This window comes from Serpula lacrymans (assembly GCF_000218685.1).
Source record: "Serpula lacrymans var. lacrymans S7.9 unplaced genomic scaffold SERLAscaffold_8, whole genome shotgun sequence".
Classification (NCBI taxonomy): domain Eukaryota; kingdom Fungi; phylum Basidiomycota; class Agaricomycetes; order Boletales; family Serpulaceae; genus Serpula; species Serpula lacrymans.
The window spans coordinates 1209437-1224811 of record NW_006763297.1 but is presented as its reverse complement, the minus strand read 5'-3'; the positions used below and the strand labels follow the sequence as shown (position 1 = coordinate 1224811).

Sequence of the window (15375 nt, the reverse complement as noted above, 5' to 3'; positions counted from 1 at the left end):
TGTGAGCGCGAGCGGTAGCCCCTTTGATGGGTCCAAAGCCGACGGTGAGGAGGAACATGGAACTGAAAAGGCTGCGTATTCATGCCCACAATGCACCAAGTGTGCTGAGAGTCGGGTTCACAACCTGTCTTCGAAAGCCAATCCGGCCTCTAATAAATCTCCCGGAGCAGATCAACGTTTGCAACAAGCATTTGCGATAGCGATAACATGATCTATTTGCAGGTGCATACATTGTGGATTGGATACATACAGTCGCAGACAACGTGGACCTCGTTGGAAATAGGCCTCCTCCACGTTATCCCAACTGCCCCCAGTGGCGAAAGTTCCCATTGATGCAAGGAAGAGAGAATCTGCAGATAGCTCATGCTTTCTCAGGACGAATGGCCTGGAGCAAAGGCTGCTTCTCCAAATATGCAGCTGACAGTAAGGCAAAGCCGTGGTGAGTACCGTCTCCCTGCGTCAACAAGGGGGCATGAGAAATACTATTCGTGGGACGCATGACTAGCAAAAGTAGGTCACTCACGATAAAGGTGTTAGGGAAGCCGGGATCGAATGGGAGGATGCTTTCCAAGTAAGCAATCTGGTCGGGTGAAAGTGAAATCTCAAGTGCCTCGATGTTTGCTTCCAGTTGCTCGATCTTCCTTCCGCCAATGATCGGGAAAACGTAAGGCGTCTTTTGCATAACATATGCGATAGCAACTGTAATAATCACAGTGCAGGTGGGTCAATGTTTGATGCCGTGTTTAAAACAAAAACACAGGTTTACTTACCGGCAGTGATATGCTTCGCACCGACTTCCTGAGCCACTTTTTCCAAAGCTTTTGACATTTTCTTCTCATTTTCATTGCGCTCCCAGTTCGGGTTGATGAGTGTGCGACCCTTTTCACCGGTCTGTCGGCGACGTTCTTCCTCTTCGTCGGTTCGGAATTTACCTGCAGCAATGACGTTCCATGGAGCCAAAGCAAGGCCTGTCCGTGAGAAAGAGGGAGGAAAGTGTTAGATCATAATGACAAGGATAGCAAGGTTGCCTTTCGAAGTACTTGCCTTCAGAGCGGGCCATAGGGATGATGTCGCGCTCGAAGGATCGTTCCATCACGTTCCATGCACCCTGGTAGATCACGAAGGGTGACTTCCCGTGATCGCGAGCGTACTGATTGGCTTTGGATACTATCCAGGCCGGAGTGTCGGAAATGCCCTGTCGTAATAAGCACATGTCAGCGCACGTCATGTCGAACAAAGACATTTACTACATACAAGGTATAGCACCTTCCCTTGCTGTACAAAAGTGTGAAGGCCGTCCATTACCTCTTCCACTGAGGTGTCGTAATCCCACCAATGGACATAGAGAATATCGATATAGGAAGTCCTGAGCTTCTTCAAGCTGGCCTCGACACTGATATGCATTGCCTTGAAGCTATTTCCCGTGTACATGGCTTGTTGCTTGACTTTGCTGTTTCCACGTTGAAAGTTTGTGGTATACTTGGATGCAGACGTGAGCAAATGTATAATGGGCATTAAAAAGTGCATTACTTTTGTTGCGATCACGAGTTGGTCACGTATTCCGCGCTGTTCTGCCCATTCTCCAATGAACTCTTCGGAGCTTTGGTCTTGGCTGTAGGAACGAATGAATATCTAGGGTTGAAACAAGTTGAAGTAACAACACTTACTAGTTGTTAGCCGTGTCAATGAAATTGCCTCCGGCATCGTAGAAAGCATCCAGGAGCTTGAATGAAGATTCCTTATTCATGCTTCCCATGCCATATTTCTCCCACTTGTCACCGATGCTCATGGCACCGAGCTGCAGAGGAGAAACATGAACACTTGCCAGTGGAGACAAGGCACGATAGCGAGCGAGCCTGTTGGCTGGTTTATCATGGGGGGCCCAAAATCCAGACATTGTTCAGTGATTGAGTAGACGGAGTAGGTGGAGTAGACAGAGGTGATTTCGTATGAAAGTTTATGTACCTTGCCTTGTTGAATGTCCTTTTATACCCCCCCTCGAATGTCCTCTGTGCCTCCTTGGATGGCGAGCCGTTCGAACTTGACTGACGCGTCGAACCGGCCGTTTATATCCATGTAGAAAGGAACTACCCGGCAGTATGTAAGATCTCAAACAACGAGAAAGTCGCAGAACCCAATGAAATTAACTCACTTTCTAAGCGTCCGGGGTATGGGTGGGTCCGATACATTGTAGTCAGCTTCTCCTGAAGCGGTACCGAGGTAGTATAATACTGACAGAAAAACTCACTTGTTGTCTCACATAAACGTTGTTGCGCCTTCATTTTCTGTTGCTTTCCGGATGTCGTCCACAGCAGAGTCTACATGAATAGTTGACTTGACATGCATTTTGTTTCCACGAGTGAAATGCTGCAACCACACGGAATATTGGATGACCAGTCTTTAGGCCGGGACTGTTTCTATTATCAGTCACATCTTAGGAACGTGTTTTCTGGGAACGCCCAGCATCATATCACTTTACTCACCTCACTTCATCCATGCTATGTCTGACGCCGTGATCATTGCAAGAAGCCTTCTCGGGTGTGTAGCTGTATCCTAACGTGTAACAGTTACTTTAACAATGAGCAGCTTTTAGTAATTGTCCGATCCTCTGGAAAGTGTCAGAGTCATGTGATATAGATACAATAAGCTAGTACTACCTGGGAGGCCTTGACGGAAATGCCTTATCTGCGCTCGTTGAGATGACAATTTTCCGCCAACGCCGGGAAAGCTGAGTGCTGCTGCTGCAGGTTCGCACTGTCCAGAATGTACCCTGTGACGGCAAGACATGAGTCCTTTTGAGAAGAAACTACAAAAACCACATAGGCCGCGATAAATTCAAGGACCGATTGGACACCAGCATACCTATGGGGTAAGATCAGGAAGAGCTGGGTCGATTACCCACCAAGTATGGTGAGTGAATCGAATCTCTTCTTCCAACCACCAAGTATTCATCTTACCTCTTCAAAACGCTTTTGGACACTGTTAGCTTTTGATGCGTCAAGAAAGACCTGTGAATATCCAAGAGACTTGAAACCGACGGCTTGCAATCTGGTGACAAGATAACGGAGACAAAGCAACACGACAGTGTACAACTTGAACATGATTATACAGAATTATTCACCGAGTTTGGTGAGACCGACGGCCCACGCAATGTCCGACTTCGAGGCCGATCCGAATTGCAAACTTTCCAGTAACTTGAACCCAATCGATACAACCACTGCGACCGTATCCTCAACCTGAGTGACAATGGGTTCCAAGTTAGTTCATTTGAATCAAGATATACGTGTCGCAGCCCATTTAGGATTTTCTTCTATGAAATACACAACTTGAAGGTGCTCAAACATTTCAAACCAACAATACTGGATGGCCCAGTGCACTCAAACTGGCACTGTTAGAGATGAAGCATCGATGAAGCTCAGCTAGTTCGTGTCCCTCTTCGTATTTTCAAGTCGCATTTTGCCTAATGTCCAGTCTTTTCCTATGGTCAATTTTGTCTATATGGATTCCTTCCTTCCTTATCCCGGGCCAGAATCTAGAAAGTTTACTTCCTCTCTGCCAGCCTTGAAAGTCAAGAAGAGCATGTATTCGTAATGTGAGTCAGAAGTAGTGAACCCGCTTTGCTAACAAGCACAGACTCAGATCCAAGCTAGGACCATCGCTAACTATATCTAGGCGTCACGATATCAAGCAGCTCCATAGCGTCTAGTTATTCAGACACAGGAATTTTTGTTTCAATGTAAACATCAAAATCACCTTGTGCAGCCCACGTGTGCGTTTACTATTACTATCCATTAATTTTTGTTCATCTCATATACTTGCACGAATGTGGGGACCAAAGCGCAGCTTGTGTACTTCATGCTGATGCCAAAGCGACCACATAACAATGCTATAAAGGATTGGAAAAACACACTACCAAACTATAGTCAAACTACAGGCTTCCTTCTTCGCTACCAAGTTTTCTAGCACCGAATTTACACCCTCAGAGCCGACTACATTGCAATAGCCTCACCATGAACCATTGTCACGACATAAATGCCGGGACCATACGACACGCGACCGGGTCACAGCAAGGGTTAGACGAGCATCTCGTCCAAGAAAATATGCTCTTACACCGTTCCCTCAACATTTGCTTCGCCATTGGTACCTACAAGCACGTCGTCGGTTACCTCGCATCGTGCCAGGATACGTCCGAACAGCCTATGTATCACAAGGGTTGATGCTTCCCTCGCGTCCTCACGCACAGAAAAGATGCAATAGAGACTGGAATCCAGTCCCAGACATCCATCCTCAAAGCCAATTCTTGTTCGACACGCTCGAGCGCACGGTGATGAGAAAGATACTATACAGTTTGTAAAGTGAATAAAATCTGGAAGATCAGAAAAAGATCTATAGCCGTTATTAACTCTACCAGTGGCAATGTCGCTCCACTGGCGACCATTCCAGCCTCAAAGGTCAGTTCAATAAGCATGGCAAGGAGCAATTTTGTCTTCTTGAACTCCGAAGCGGATTTGTTTCTGAAAAGCTAGAGATCATTGAATACATTGCAGGTTCGAAAAAATGTGAGGGCTGTAATAACCAGTCGAGTTGTTTGCATGGTATCGCACACAAGACCGCCACCTGGCCACAGGAGGTATTACTTGTCAGAATGGTATATTAACAAACGCCCGGAAACATACATAGTCACTCCATGCAGTTGGTCTGTGCATTGTAGTAGGCCTGAAAAAACCGTTGTTATCAATAAAACATTGACTACATCAAAGATGATACTGCCAATGTCATCATATATTAACATTGATATCTAAACTTCGTTATGCAAGAGATGAAGTAAACGTCGTTAGCAGCTCACCAACATGACCGCACAAGGAACAACCCAGCGACTTGCTGATGACCAAAAAAAACGGTGTACCATAGATGATACCAACTCTGCTGTTCAGCAAACAAATCCGCGTAGCAAGGGAGCGACATACTCAAACATGTCAGAACTGAAATGACCGCGAAGGACCATACGATCTCTGATTATGGAGAATAATCTTCATACGAAATTGGGTTGGGACCCAGCGATGCCATAGATAGATGTCACATGCAAGACATGAAAGATGCAGTCCATCTAAAAATGCAAGAAGGGTGTCAGCTAGGGGCTCAGCTTTGCTTTTTTTGGATCCTTGATGGGGCGTCCAAGTTAGTACTCACAATACTCACGTGCCTATATTGCATTTATCAGTTCAAAATAAGGGGAAAAACAAGCCAACAAACGTACAATTTCACCAATGGCCCTGCGACGTTTAATTGCATATAAGCGATGTGGCATCATAAGCTCAGGCGGCAGCGGAGGAGGAGCGATATCAGTAGAGTAAGGCACTATTACTAGTCAAAAGATAGCAGAGTCATATTTTATACCTGTTTCAACGGCAGTACAAGTACATTGTAGTCTGAGCCTTTGATGTGCTGTGCTTGCTGCTGGAATCAGAAGGACTTGATGTCGGGAAAATGATTTCAAAAACCGCTTTTACCTTGTCAGGCATTACATTTTCCTGGCACACCCTGACGCTAACCTGACGAACTGATCTGAGTAAGTATAATCAACCATACCACTCAAGTTGCTCTCCGGAGCAGACCCAGACCTAGCACGAAAAAGGAGCAAACGGATACCTGAGCAAGGCGGCAAATGCGGGAGCACCGAGTTTGCTGAGAGTCCGGTTGACGGCCCATTTAATGTCCGAAGGCTAATCCAGCCTCCAACGTATCTTCAGGAGCAAATCAACCAACTTCTGCAACGAGCATATGCGATAACGACAACACGATCAATTTGCATAGGCATACGTTTACATTGGTACATACTGTCAAAGCCTACGTGGGTCTCGTTGAAAATAACCTCCTCCAGGTTATCCCAACTGCCCGGTAAGGAAAGTTCCCATCAATACAAATAAGACAGCATTTGCAGATAGCTCATTCTTCCTCAGGACGAATGGCCTGGCGCAAAGGTTGTTTCTCCAAGTACGCAGCTGACAATATGGCAATTCTGTATTGAGTACCGTCTCCCTTTTTTCAAAGAGGGATTGAGAAACGATGTTCGTGGGACACATTAATAGATAAAGCAGACCACTCACGACCATAGTATTAGGAAAGCCGGGATCGAATGGAAGGATACTTTCCAAGTAAGCAATCTGGTCAGGTGAAAGTGAAATCGCAAGTGCCTCGATATTTGCTTCGAGTTGTTCGATTTTTCTTCCGCCAATGATTGGAAAAACATAAGGCGTTTTTTGCATAACATATGCGATAGCAACTGTAGTAATCAAAACGTAGATGGGTCAACGTCTGATGCTGCGTTTAAGAAGAAAACAGGTCTACTTACCGGCGGTGATGTGCTTTGCACCGACTTCCTGAGCCACTTTTTCCAAAGCTTTTGACATTTTCTTCTCATTTTCGTTGCGCTCCCAATTCGGGTTGGTGAGTGTGCGACCCTTCTCACCAGTTTGTCGGCGACGTTCTTCCTCTTCGTCGGTTCGGAATTTACCTCCGGCAACTACATTCCACGGAGCCAAAGCAAGGCCTGTCCGTGAGAAAGGGGAGGAAATTGTAAGATGATAATGACAGGATAGCGAGGTTGCCTTTCGAAGTACTTGCCTTCAGAGCGAGCCATAGGGATGATGTCGCGCTCGAAAGATCGTTCCATCACGTTCCATGCACCCTGGTAAATCACGAAGGGTGACTTCCCGTGATCGCGAGCGTACTGATTGGCTTTGGACACTATCCAGGCCGGAGTGTCGGAAATGCCCTGTCGTAGTAGCCATGAATCAGCCCAAACGATGTTGAATAAAGACATTCACTACATACAAGGTATAGCACTTTCCCTTGCTGTACGAGAGTGTGGAGACCGTTCATTACTTCTTCCACCGAGGTGTCGTAATCCCACCAATGGACATAGAGAATATCGATATAGGAAGTCCTGAGCTTCTTCAAGCTGGCCTCGACGCTGATATGCATTGACTTGAAGTTATTTCCCGCGTACATGGCGTGTTGCTTGATGTTGCTGTTTCCACGTTCACGGTTTGAGGTGTACTTGGGTACAGACGTGAGCCGATGAAAGAAACAAATAATTATAGTGCATTACTTTTGTTGCGATAACGAGTTGGTCACGTATTCCGCGCTGTTCTGCCCATTCTCCAATAAACTCTTCGGAGCTTTGGTCTTGGCTAAAGGAATGCATGAATATGTAGAATGAAGCGAGTTGAAGTAACAATATTCACTAGACGTTAGCCGTGTCAATAAAATTGCCTCCTGCGTCATAGAAAGCATCCAGGAGCTTGGATGAAGATTCCTTGTTCATGCTTCCCATACCAAGTTTCTCCCACTTGTCACCGATGCTCATGGCACCGAGCTGCAGAGGAGAAACATGAACACTTGCTAGTGGAGACAAAGCACGATAGCGAGCGAGCCTGTTGGCCGGTTTAGCGACGGGAATCCACAAGGCAGACATTTTCGGTGATTGAGTAGACAGAGGGGTAGTCTCGTTTGGAAGTGTGCCATGCCTTGTTGAATGTCCTTTTATACCCCTCGAGTGGCGAGCCGTTCGAACTTAAATGACGCGTTGATTGGCCGTTTTATATCCATGTAGAAGGAACCATCCAGCAGTTTGTACAATCAAAAGCAGCGAGGAGAAGTCGCAGAGCCCAATGAAGTCAACTCACTTGCTAATTATCCGGGACTCGGAGTAATGGCAGGCCTAGTATCTTGTAGTCAGCTTCGAGTCACGCCAAAAGCTACCGAGCTCGAGATACAGCATGACACCGATAGAAAAACTCACTTCATGTTAAATTTGTTGCGTCCTTATTTTCTCTTGCCTTACGGATGTCGCCCACACCAGAGCATACCTAAGCAGTCGACTGAATGTACAGTTTTGTTTCGACAAGTGGAATGCTGCAGCCAACAATTCTCCATAGGTGAAAAATCGATGAACCGTTCTTTAGGGTCTGCCTTCAGTGTACTATCTTGGAAAACACGTTTATCTTAGAGAAACGTGTTTTCCAAGAACCTTCCTCAGCATCATATCACTTTACTAACCTTACTTCATCCACGCTGTGACTCTGGCCCGATCGGACATTGTAGTTAACGCAAGAAGTCTTCTCGGATGTAGCTATATCCTAGCGTGTAACAGCTACTTGAGGACAAGTGGGCAGCTTTTGGTAATTGTTCAATCCTTGGAAAGTGCCAGAAAGTGCCTGCCGCTATGGGTTCGCATTGTCCATATACACGCTATAACGCCAGGACATGAGTCCTTTGAGAAGCAACTACGAGGTATCATTTGGACGTTCACCTTTTACATGGACACACGCCCGCTCCTTGCAGATGACTTTCTCTAAATGTGACGGTCGGCCCAACGTGATGAGCGAACGAACAGCAGCCGATTTGCCTGAGCGATCGCACGGATGATAAGAATGTACAGTGTATTCATCCATGTCGACGAGGTGACGAATGTCAAGAGCGTGCAGTATGACGAGGTTGAAAACCCCTGCTGGCGCTGGAGCCACGAAGATGCTGTTTGGAAAGTCTTCAGTCACGGTGTTGCGTTATAGGGCAGTGCCACCGATAGTCTCACAGTAAGGTTTGGTCCAATAACACTTGAATAGATTCCATTATCTGAGTAGTGTGTAAAGTTAAACGCAAGTGTGTCTCCCTAACAGAAACCACACCAGCCATCTATAAAATTTGGGTGGTCATTACATATACGTTGCAATACGTGAACAAAAAGGGAAAGAAAAGGAAATGCAAGATGAAGCGCAAGTCGGAGGATTGTTGGATGCAAAGAACGTCGTGGAAAAAGGTGCATAGGATGGAGAATATGTGCACAAGAACGCAACGAAGGTGGGGGCGAGAAAAAAGACTCTGTCAAAAACTATCGGAACAATAGGCGAATTTTCTTTAACAATAGCAAATCTCCAGAAATTCAAATTCAAAGTGTGAAAGTGAGGGATGAGGAGAGTAAAATTGAGAAAACGAAAAGAAAAATCACCACTTTGTGTTACAAGTCTGACCGCGAACTTACAGCCCCACGACCAACCCACCGTCGCCCCTCACTTCGCCCGTCTGTTTCTCTACACCATGGAAGTACTCCAGAGCTTTCCTCGCCTTTCTTTCCATATCTTCTGCATTCTTCACTTCTTTGCCCCTCTCATCCATGGCCACTCTGAACCGCTCCTTCAAGTCCCAAGATGCTAGTCGAAGCACCTTCCTCGTTTCTCTGCTAACTCTACCTGCATGTGCATTGACGAAAAGCTCATCCCCTGGGACGTCCTGGTCCACCTTCACGAGTGAAGCCTTGACGCGACGCCCAACAGTCCTGGGAATAGTGTTGGGTAGCTCGAGAATGAAGTAAGCCGTCGCGCCCATAACCACCGCACCAACCACCGGCGCCGCCCACTTCCTCACCGACTCATTGCTTACCAGCTCTGACACGCGCAACACAGCCTCGACGAGTCCCCTCGCTCCGAAAGTCTGGCCACCAACCATCGTCACCGCGCCAATACCAACGGACACAACACTGAGAGCAGTCGGACTGATCTCTTCCTCCTCACCAACTGCTTTGCCCTGGTTCAAGTGCGCAGACAGTTGGTGTGGAACGTCGAAGATATCGAGGAATGACGTCTCAAGCATCTCAGGGCGTTGAGCGAGACCGATACCCAGTCCGTGTAGGCCACCAGCGACGATCGCACCTCCTGCTGACGAATTGCGACGGTTGCCGAGACGACCCCCCTTCCTGGGACGAATGTTGAACATAGCTTCGGGCATGAAAACCCTGCGAGATCTCTCGACGCCCTCAGGCAAGTGTTCATCACCAAGCTTACCAATCGCGTTGACGCCGTTAGTGGTGGTGACGCGGGCTTCATGTTCTGCAAGCTTGACAGCCACATCCAAGCTGGTGAGCAGGGCTTTTCTAACGTCCCTGACATAATCCCAGACACGAAGGAAGCCGGGGTATGACGGTAGGGAGATTGCGGTGTGATCGACTCCCAGTTTACCTTGGCCAACTCGATCGAGTGCAGCGGAGAGCATCTCGAGCGTTTTGGTACTTGTTTGACTAACACCCTGTTCTTCTACTGTCTCAAGATCATCTTCCAGATCATTCCGACCGTTCTTCATCTTCTCCAACACCGGTTTAGCCCTCGTAAGGTCATCCTTGGCCCGGTCAAGCTCCGACTGCGCGACAATAGCATTTGCACCAACTAAAAGCTCGACATCGGAGAGAAGGTTGGAAAGATAAGTAGACGCAGGTTGCAGTTTCGACTTGGACCGTTTGACTAAGATGAATGAACGTAGGGAGGATTCTAAATCATCGAACGCCGGATTTGCGGTGTAAGGGCGAAGAGCAGCAGCCGAATCGACAAAATGTACGAGGTCATTAGCATCCTCGTATGTTCTAGGACTGAGCTGTTTGATCTGCTCCAAAACGAGCCTCTTGCACTTCTCTTTGTTCTTGATCTGTTCATATTTGTTTACGACAATGAACAGATAAGCCTTCTCGTTACTTGCATTCCACAAGAACTCTTTGGAAGACAGAGTGAAGTGATTTTCGGCCGATACGACGAAGACGATGACATCGATTTCTTCCTGACGTGTGAAAAGCGCGGTGGTTTTGAGACTGTCGCGATTGAGACCAGGGGCATCAATGAGGGAAATGTCGACAACGCCGTTGTTAAGTAGAGACTCCGAAGGAGCCCGGGTGTCTGCTAGGTACATCTTGAGAACTGGTTGAGCATTCTCGTTGTCCGAAACTATCTCCTCGAGGTCTGCGATAGTGGCACGGGTGAATGTCGATTCGTCCTGAATAGAGTACACCACTCCCTCTTTCAGAACATGAACCTCCTCATTCCCATTATTCTCAGCCGCATCGTGAACTTCACAAAATGCGGTAGTGCACGGCTGCTGATCGACCGGCATAATCTCTCGCCTGAGCAGAGCGTTAACAAAGGTCGACTTGCCAGAGTTGAGGTCCCCAGTGACGAGAACCTTGGACGATGTGTCCTCCACACGAAGCCGAAGTTTGTCGACATGGTTAAGGGATGCACTGATGCGTTCGTCGAGCAAATTAGCTATCGAGGATTTCTCGAGCTGAGAGACAAGCGCGGCAGGGGCGGTGGAAGAACCATGGGATCCAAGTTTAAGATCCAGACGCAGAATACTAAAATCAGTGCCTTCGGAGGGAGGAATTAGACGGTCACCCTCCTCAGCCTCCTTTTCAGCATTTGGCTCCTCTTCTTCCTTAGAATCTACGATAGATGCAAGCGTGACTGCCCGAGTCATGCGGCCTCTAACAGGCGAGAATACAACCTCTGTCTGAGAACTTGGATCGTCCGCGAATGTGAGAGAACGACGCAGATGCTTGCGACGCTTGGTCGATGTGGAGGTCGGAGCAGGTTGTTCCTCCAGAGGCTGGTCATTTAGTTGCGGATACCTGACTACCCAGTCCTCCTTGTTGAACTTGCGGAGGTCGTCGAGGATAGACTTTGTAGAGTCGATAGCGCGGACCAAACTGCGAAGAACAGCATGAACATTGCCAGAGAAGCTGAAACTAGAGAGCCAGGACGTACCGGTCCTTGTGGTCGATATAAGCCTCCTGGACATCTTCCACTTTCAACTGTTTTTCGCTGCTAAGACCGGACGAGGTCTCCTTTGCCGATGATGATGGGGCGGTGGTTCGCCCCGTGGCAGGAAGATACAGCTGAGACATGTCAAGGTGTTGTTCTTGTAAAGCTAAAAAGCAGCTTTGAACTGTGAAGATAAAGGGCCCTTTACCGTGGTTTTTGCAGAGCTGGTCGTCGTGGAGAATGGCGCCAAAAGATTTCCCGCCGCCGTGGGTTGCGTTGGCTTACCTCAGAATCCGGTCCCGTCCGATTCCCAGTGGCGTGCGATTTGTTTCCGTGGGAATCCTGTGAGCCCCACTATTGCGCCAGCAGTGCAGAAGTGCAGACTGTACACGTGCAAACACTGGAACATGCATCTGCAATTGTCACCTCAGCATCAGCCATTCATGTCTATTCGAGACTTCCACAAACCATCCTGAGTATCACTCGCGACTATTCCATGCAGATCAGTTCATGAAGACCCAATGGGCAAAGGGCCTCGCATTCTTTCGGTACATCTTCTGCTCATTGACATTTGCAGCCATCCGGTGATTCCTGTTCGTCGGTGCCGTGAAACCACGGTGAGTCTCCTCATCTCTCCATTCTCCATGAAGTAATCGTATGCTCTGTTACGTTCACAGTCGAAATCTAGAGATCCGTGATCAAAGACGCCCCATTGCTGAGTTGACCTATCGTGCGCCTGGTTATACTGCATTCCGTCAGCTACCATGTATCGCCACCTACCGGGGTATGCTCAAAATTCCAATGTCTCTCCAGGAACTTCGCTGGGCTCGAAAACGCCTATATCCAATCTTGCGTGAATTCGAGGTGTATTTCTTATTACGCCGAACTGCTATAGTTTAGCCTCAGCTGCCTTTGGGTAGATGGTTGCAGTAGTGGGCGTTTTTTTTGGAATATCGAAGAGTGCATAAATCGAGCATTCTGTATTCTCGTATCGGAGTTGTTGGGTATATGTATCCTATGTGTTCTGCAATATATCAGACTCACCTACCTTTCAGCGACCATATTTAGAGTGCTAATGTTGCAAGGAAGCTTGACCAGTCACCGACATTCTTGTTCAGCATGGGTGTCATATTTCTACACTTCAATCTGCTTTTCTGTAGAGAGGCACACGCTCCCATCCTCAGCCCCTGACCTTGTTGTCTTTACAGTAAATGAATCACCCCGTCTGGACGCCAGAGTCGAAAGCATACAGTTGGTCAGCTGATGTTAGTTTGTCGTCATTCATTAGCATTGTCACAGACGCTCCTTCCCCTGGCGGTGAATATGGCAGTTTCGCTTCAAGGTGAGTCCTGTCCTGCCTTATCCTTGCCGCTATCTGATCAGCAACCTTATGTCCAGGACAAGGCAGCCCGGCCCGCTCCAGAAGACGCTACAGGGGGAAGTGTCCGACATCGGACAAGTCTGCTCGCATCAGGCGAGCACCCCTGCTTCTTCAAGTCACGAGGATCAGAGCACAAACACATCGTGAGCTTCTCCATTGCCGTCATCTCATTTCCGAAATACGCTGATCAGACTGAGGTCTTTCCGACGACCAAGGCCTCCCAAGTTTGTTTTTTCGCTGCCAAGTTCTATCTTGACAACAGGTACCCCCACCATAGCCGATATCAGCCACTCATTTCCTCCAGTTATACCTTTCAAGTCAGACATGAATGCCGTCAGTCTATAGTGATATTCTGACGCCCAACCACCTTCCCTCTCCCCCGACCCCTGCGGAAGCCGCCCCTTCCATTTGTGGAAACTTCAACGAAGCCGTCCACTGAAGCAACCCACATACGAACTCCTGTTCCATGGGCGTTCGCGAGGAACCCGCAAGTGTCATTTATGCTCAACTTGGACATGGCGTACCTTCATAAAGCCTTACTTTGCCCACGCTGCTCATCACCGCCGGTCCGCAGATATGGCCACAAACGACGTACGAGGAACCCACCCACCTGGACCGTCGCGCGCTCAATCACTTTGGCCGCACCGCCCTCGTCCCCCCTATACCGCTTCGAGTGGCACGGGCACGGGCAAGGTACCAGAGAAGCCCATCCTCGCGGGCAGGAGCCTGTCCAATTATACTGCCACTGAAGGTTTAGCCAAACGTGAACACCGTTCTGTCGCTTAACATGTTCGCAATTTATTTCACGGATAAGCTGTCTATTCCGCTGTCAACACTCTTCTTCTTCTTCTTCTTTTTCTTTCTTCACTTCTTGCAGCCCCCTCGAGCCAAATTTTATTCTTGACTTTTTGTTCGTTTTGCAAGGTTTCGATGATCGCCTCATTTTTCCCGGCTGATTACGACCCGGCCATCATGAACTCTCCTCAGTGACTTGTCACTTCTTTCAGGGCGTCTGTATTAATGTCCTGCAATACGATTCGTGGGCTTCAAACACAACTTTCAGGCTCCGAGTCGTCCATCGTCAGCAGGAGCGTATCACTAAGCATGGTCCATCCCACTTTGCTGCCCGGTGATTATCCCGGCTTTCTAATCACTGACCCAACGCGCGGGATGGGCTTACTACATGCGAAAAAACGCGAGTTGTTTATTTTAGGTGCAAAGAGCACATGACTCCATCTCTTACTAAGGATAAGTTAAATAAATGACCAACTTTGAACTCTGAAACTGAAAGCTTCTAACAAGTGTTTTGCAGGCCAAGATTCGAGGAGATCTCATACCATTGACACACCACAGCGGGATTTATTAACGATAATGGCCCCCATGCGTGCTGTTCTTATCAAAGATGGGAAAGGCCCGATAGAAAACCTCTTTATCGGAGAAACCGAAAAGCCAGTTCCCAGCTCAGGACAAGTGCTTGTCAAGGTTCGTTACCACTGCAGGGATACCCCAAGACCCCCCCAATGTTCATCAGGTTCATTTGTCCGTCCGTCAGATCAAAGCATTCGGCCTGAACCGTATGGACTTGTCTCAGCGGCAAGGTGGATATCCTGTTCCTCCAGGCGCGTCCACGATCCTGGGTGTCGAGTTCTCGGGACTTGTCTCAGAGTTAGGCCCCGATGTGACCAGCTGGAACGTTGGCGACGAGGTCTTCGGTCTCGCAGGAGGCGTGAGTGACTCATTGATTATCCATCCTGACGGGTTTAAGTTTGTATCGCGCGCCAAAAGCTGAAACTATCTATTGAATTCCACAGGGTGCCTATGCCGAATACATCAACTGCCATCAAGGTCTCCTAATCCCCAAGCCTAGCCATCTATCCTGGGTGGAAGCAGCTAGCATCCCGGAAAACTTCCTCACAGGTCAGTCACGGTATTTACACTGGTCAGCGGAGAATGCACTAAACGCCTTGATGACTTCTTTCTCCCCCCCCCCCCCCTTCAATAACAACAACAACAACACGTGTAGCATACCAGGCTCTCATCAAGTACGGAGAAGTCGAGAAGAACGAAGACGTTCTCGTCCATGCTGGTGCGTCTGGCGTGGGTGTGGCAGCCATTCAGCTTGCACGTGTTTTCGGCGCGTGAGTATGGCTTTTTCGTCCACCCCTCCCCCTCGTCTGCCTCGTTGGCCGTGTATGTCCGGTCCCGATTGACCTTATCTGAATACCTGCTATTTCACAGGAGATCTGTGACAGCGACGGCCTCCACGCAGGAGAAGCTCGACTGGCTCCTGTCCATGCCCAACGGTGCCACCCATGGCGTGAACTATAAAAGCCAAGACTTTGCGGAAGAAGTAAAGAGCACGACGAATGGCAAGGGCGTTGAGGTCGTGATCGACTTTGTGGGACAAAGCCA

General features: G+C 48.2%; 5 protein-coding genes across 5 annotated transcripts; all 5 read right to left on the bottom strand.

Moving 5' to 3' along the window:
• Positions 1-165: 165 nt before the first annotated feature.
• SERLADRAFT_470040 (uncharacterized protein) lies at positions 166-1961 on the bottom strand (the record flags this gene model as incomplete). The annotated part of the gene is made up of 7 exons (XM_007319444.1): positions 166-454; positions 524-699; positions 771-968; positions 1045-1195; positions 1255-1479; positions 1531-1612; positions 1668-1961. The coding sequence occupies 7 exons, from the start codon at positions 1895-1897 to the stop codon at positions 362-364; spliced, it is 1155 nt and encodes a 384-aa protein (XP_007319506.1).
• Positions 1962-2864: 903 nt separating this feature from the next.
• Positions 2865-3575, bottom strand: SERLADRAFT_392134 (uncharacterized protein; the record flags this gene model as incomplete). The annotated part of the gene is made up of 4 exons (XM_007319443.1): positions 2865-2910; positions 2988-3257; positions 3333-3422; positions 3530-3575. The coding sequence occupies 2 exons, from the start codon at positions 3342-3344 to the stop codon at positions 3114-3116; spliced, it is 156 nt and encodes a 51-aa protein (XP_007319505.1).
• Positions 3576-4302: 727 nt separating this feature from the next.
• SERLADRAFT_470038 (uncharacterized protein) lies at positions 4303-5449 on the bottom strand (the record flags this gene model as incomplete). The annotated part of the gene is made up of 7 exons (XM_007319442.1): positions 4303-4522; positions 4577-4617; positions 4677-4716; positions 4771-4798; positions 4847-5107; positions 5191-5199; positions 5254-5449. The coding sequence occupies 5 exons, from the start codon at positions 4907-4909 to the stop codon at positions 4458-4460; spliced, it is 237 nt and encodes a 78-aa protein (XP_007319504.1).
• Positions 5450-5788: 339 nt separating this feature from the next.
• Positions 5789-7348, bottom strand: SERLADRAFT_470037 (uncharacterized protein; the record flags this gene model as incomplete). The annotated part of the gene is made up of 7 exons (XM_007319441.1): positions 5789-6039; positions 6108-6283; positions 6353-6550; positions 6625-6775; positions 6835-7059; positions 7112-7193; positions 7248-7348. The coding sequence occupies 7 exons, from the start codon at positions 7334-7336 to the stop codon at positions 5947-5949; spliced, it is 1014 nt and encodes a 337-aa protein (XP_007319503.1).
• Positions 7349-8603: 1255 nt separating this feature from the next.
• On the bottom strand, positions 8604-11784 carry SERLADRAFT_416107 (uncharacterized protein; the record flags this gene model as incomplete). Its single annotated transcript, XM_007319440.1, has 2 exons — positions 8604-11527; positions 11586-11784. The coding sequence occupies 2 exons, from the start codon at positions 11723-11725 to the stop codon at positions 9040-9042; spliced, it is 2628 nt and encodes an 875-aa protein (XP_007319502.1).
• Between the last annotated feature and the right edge of the window lie 3591 nt (positions 11785-15375).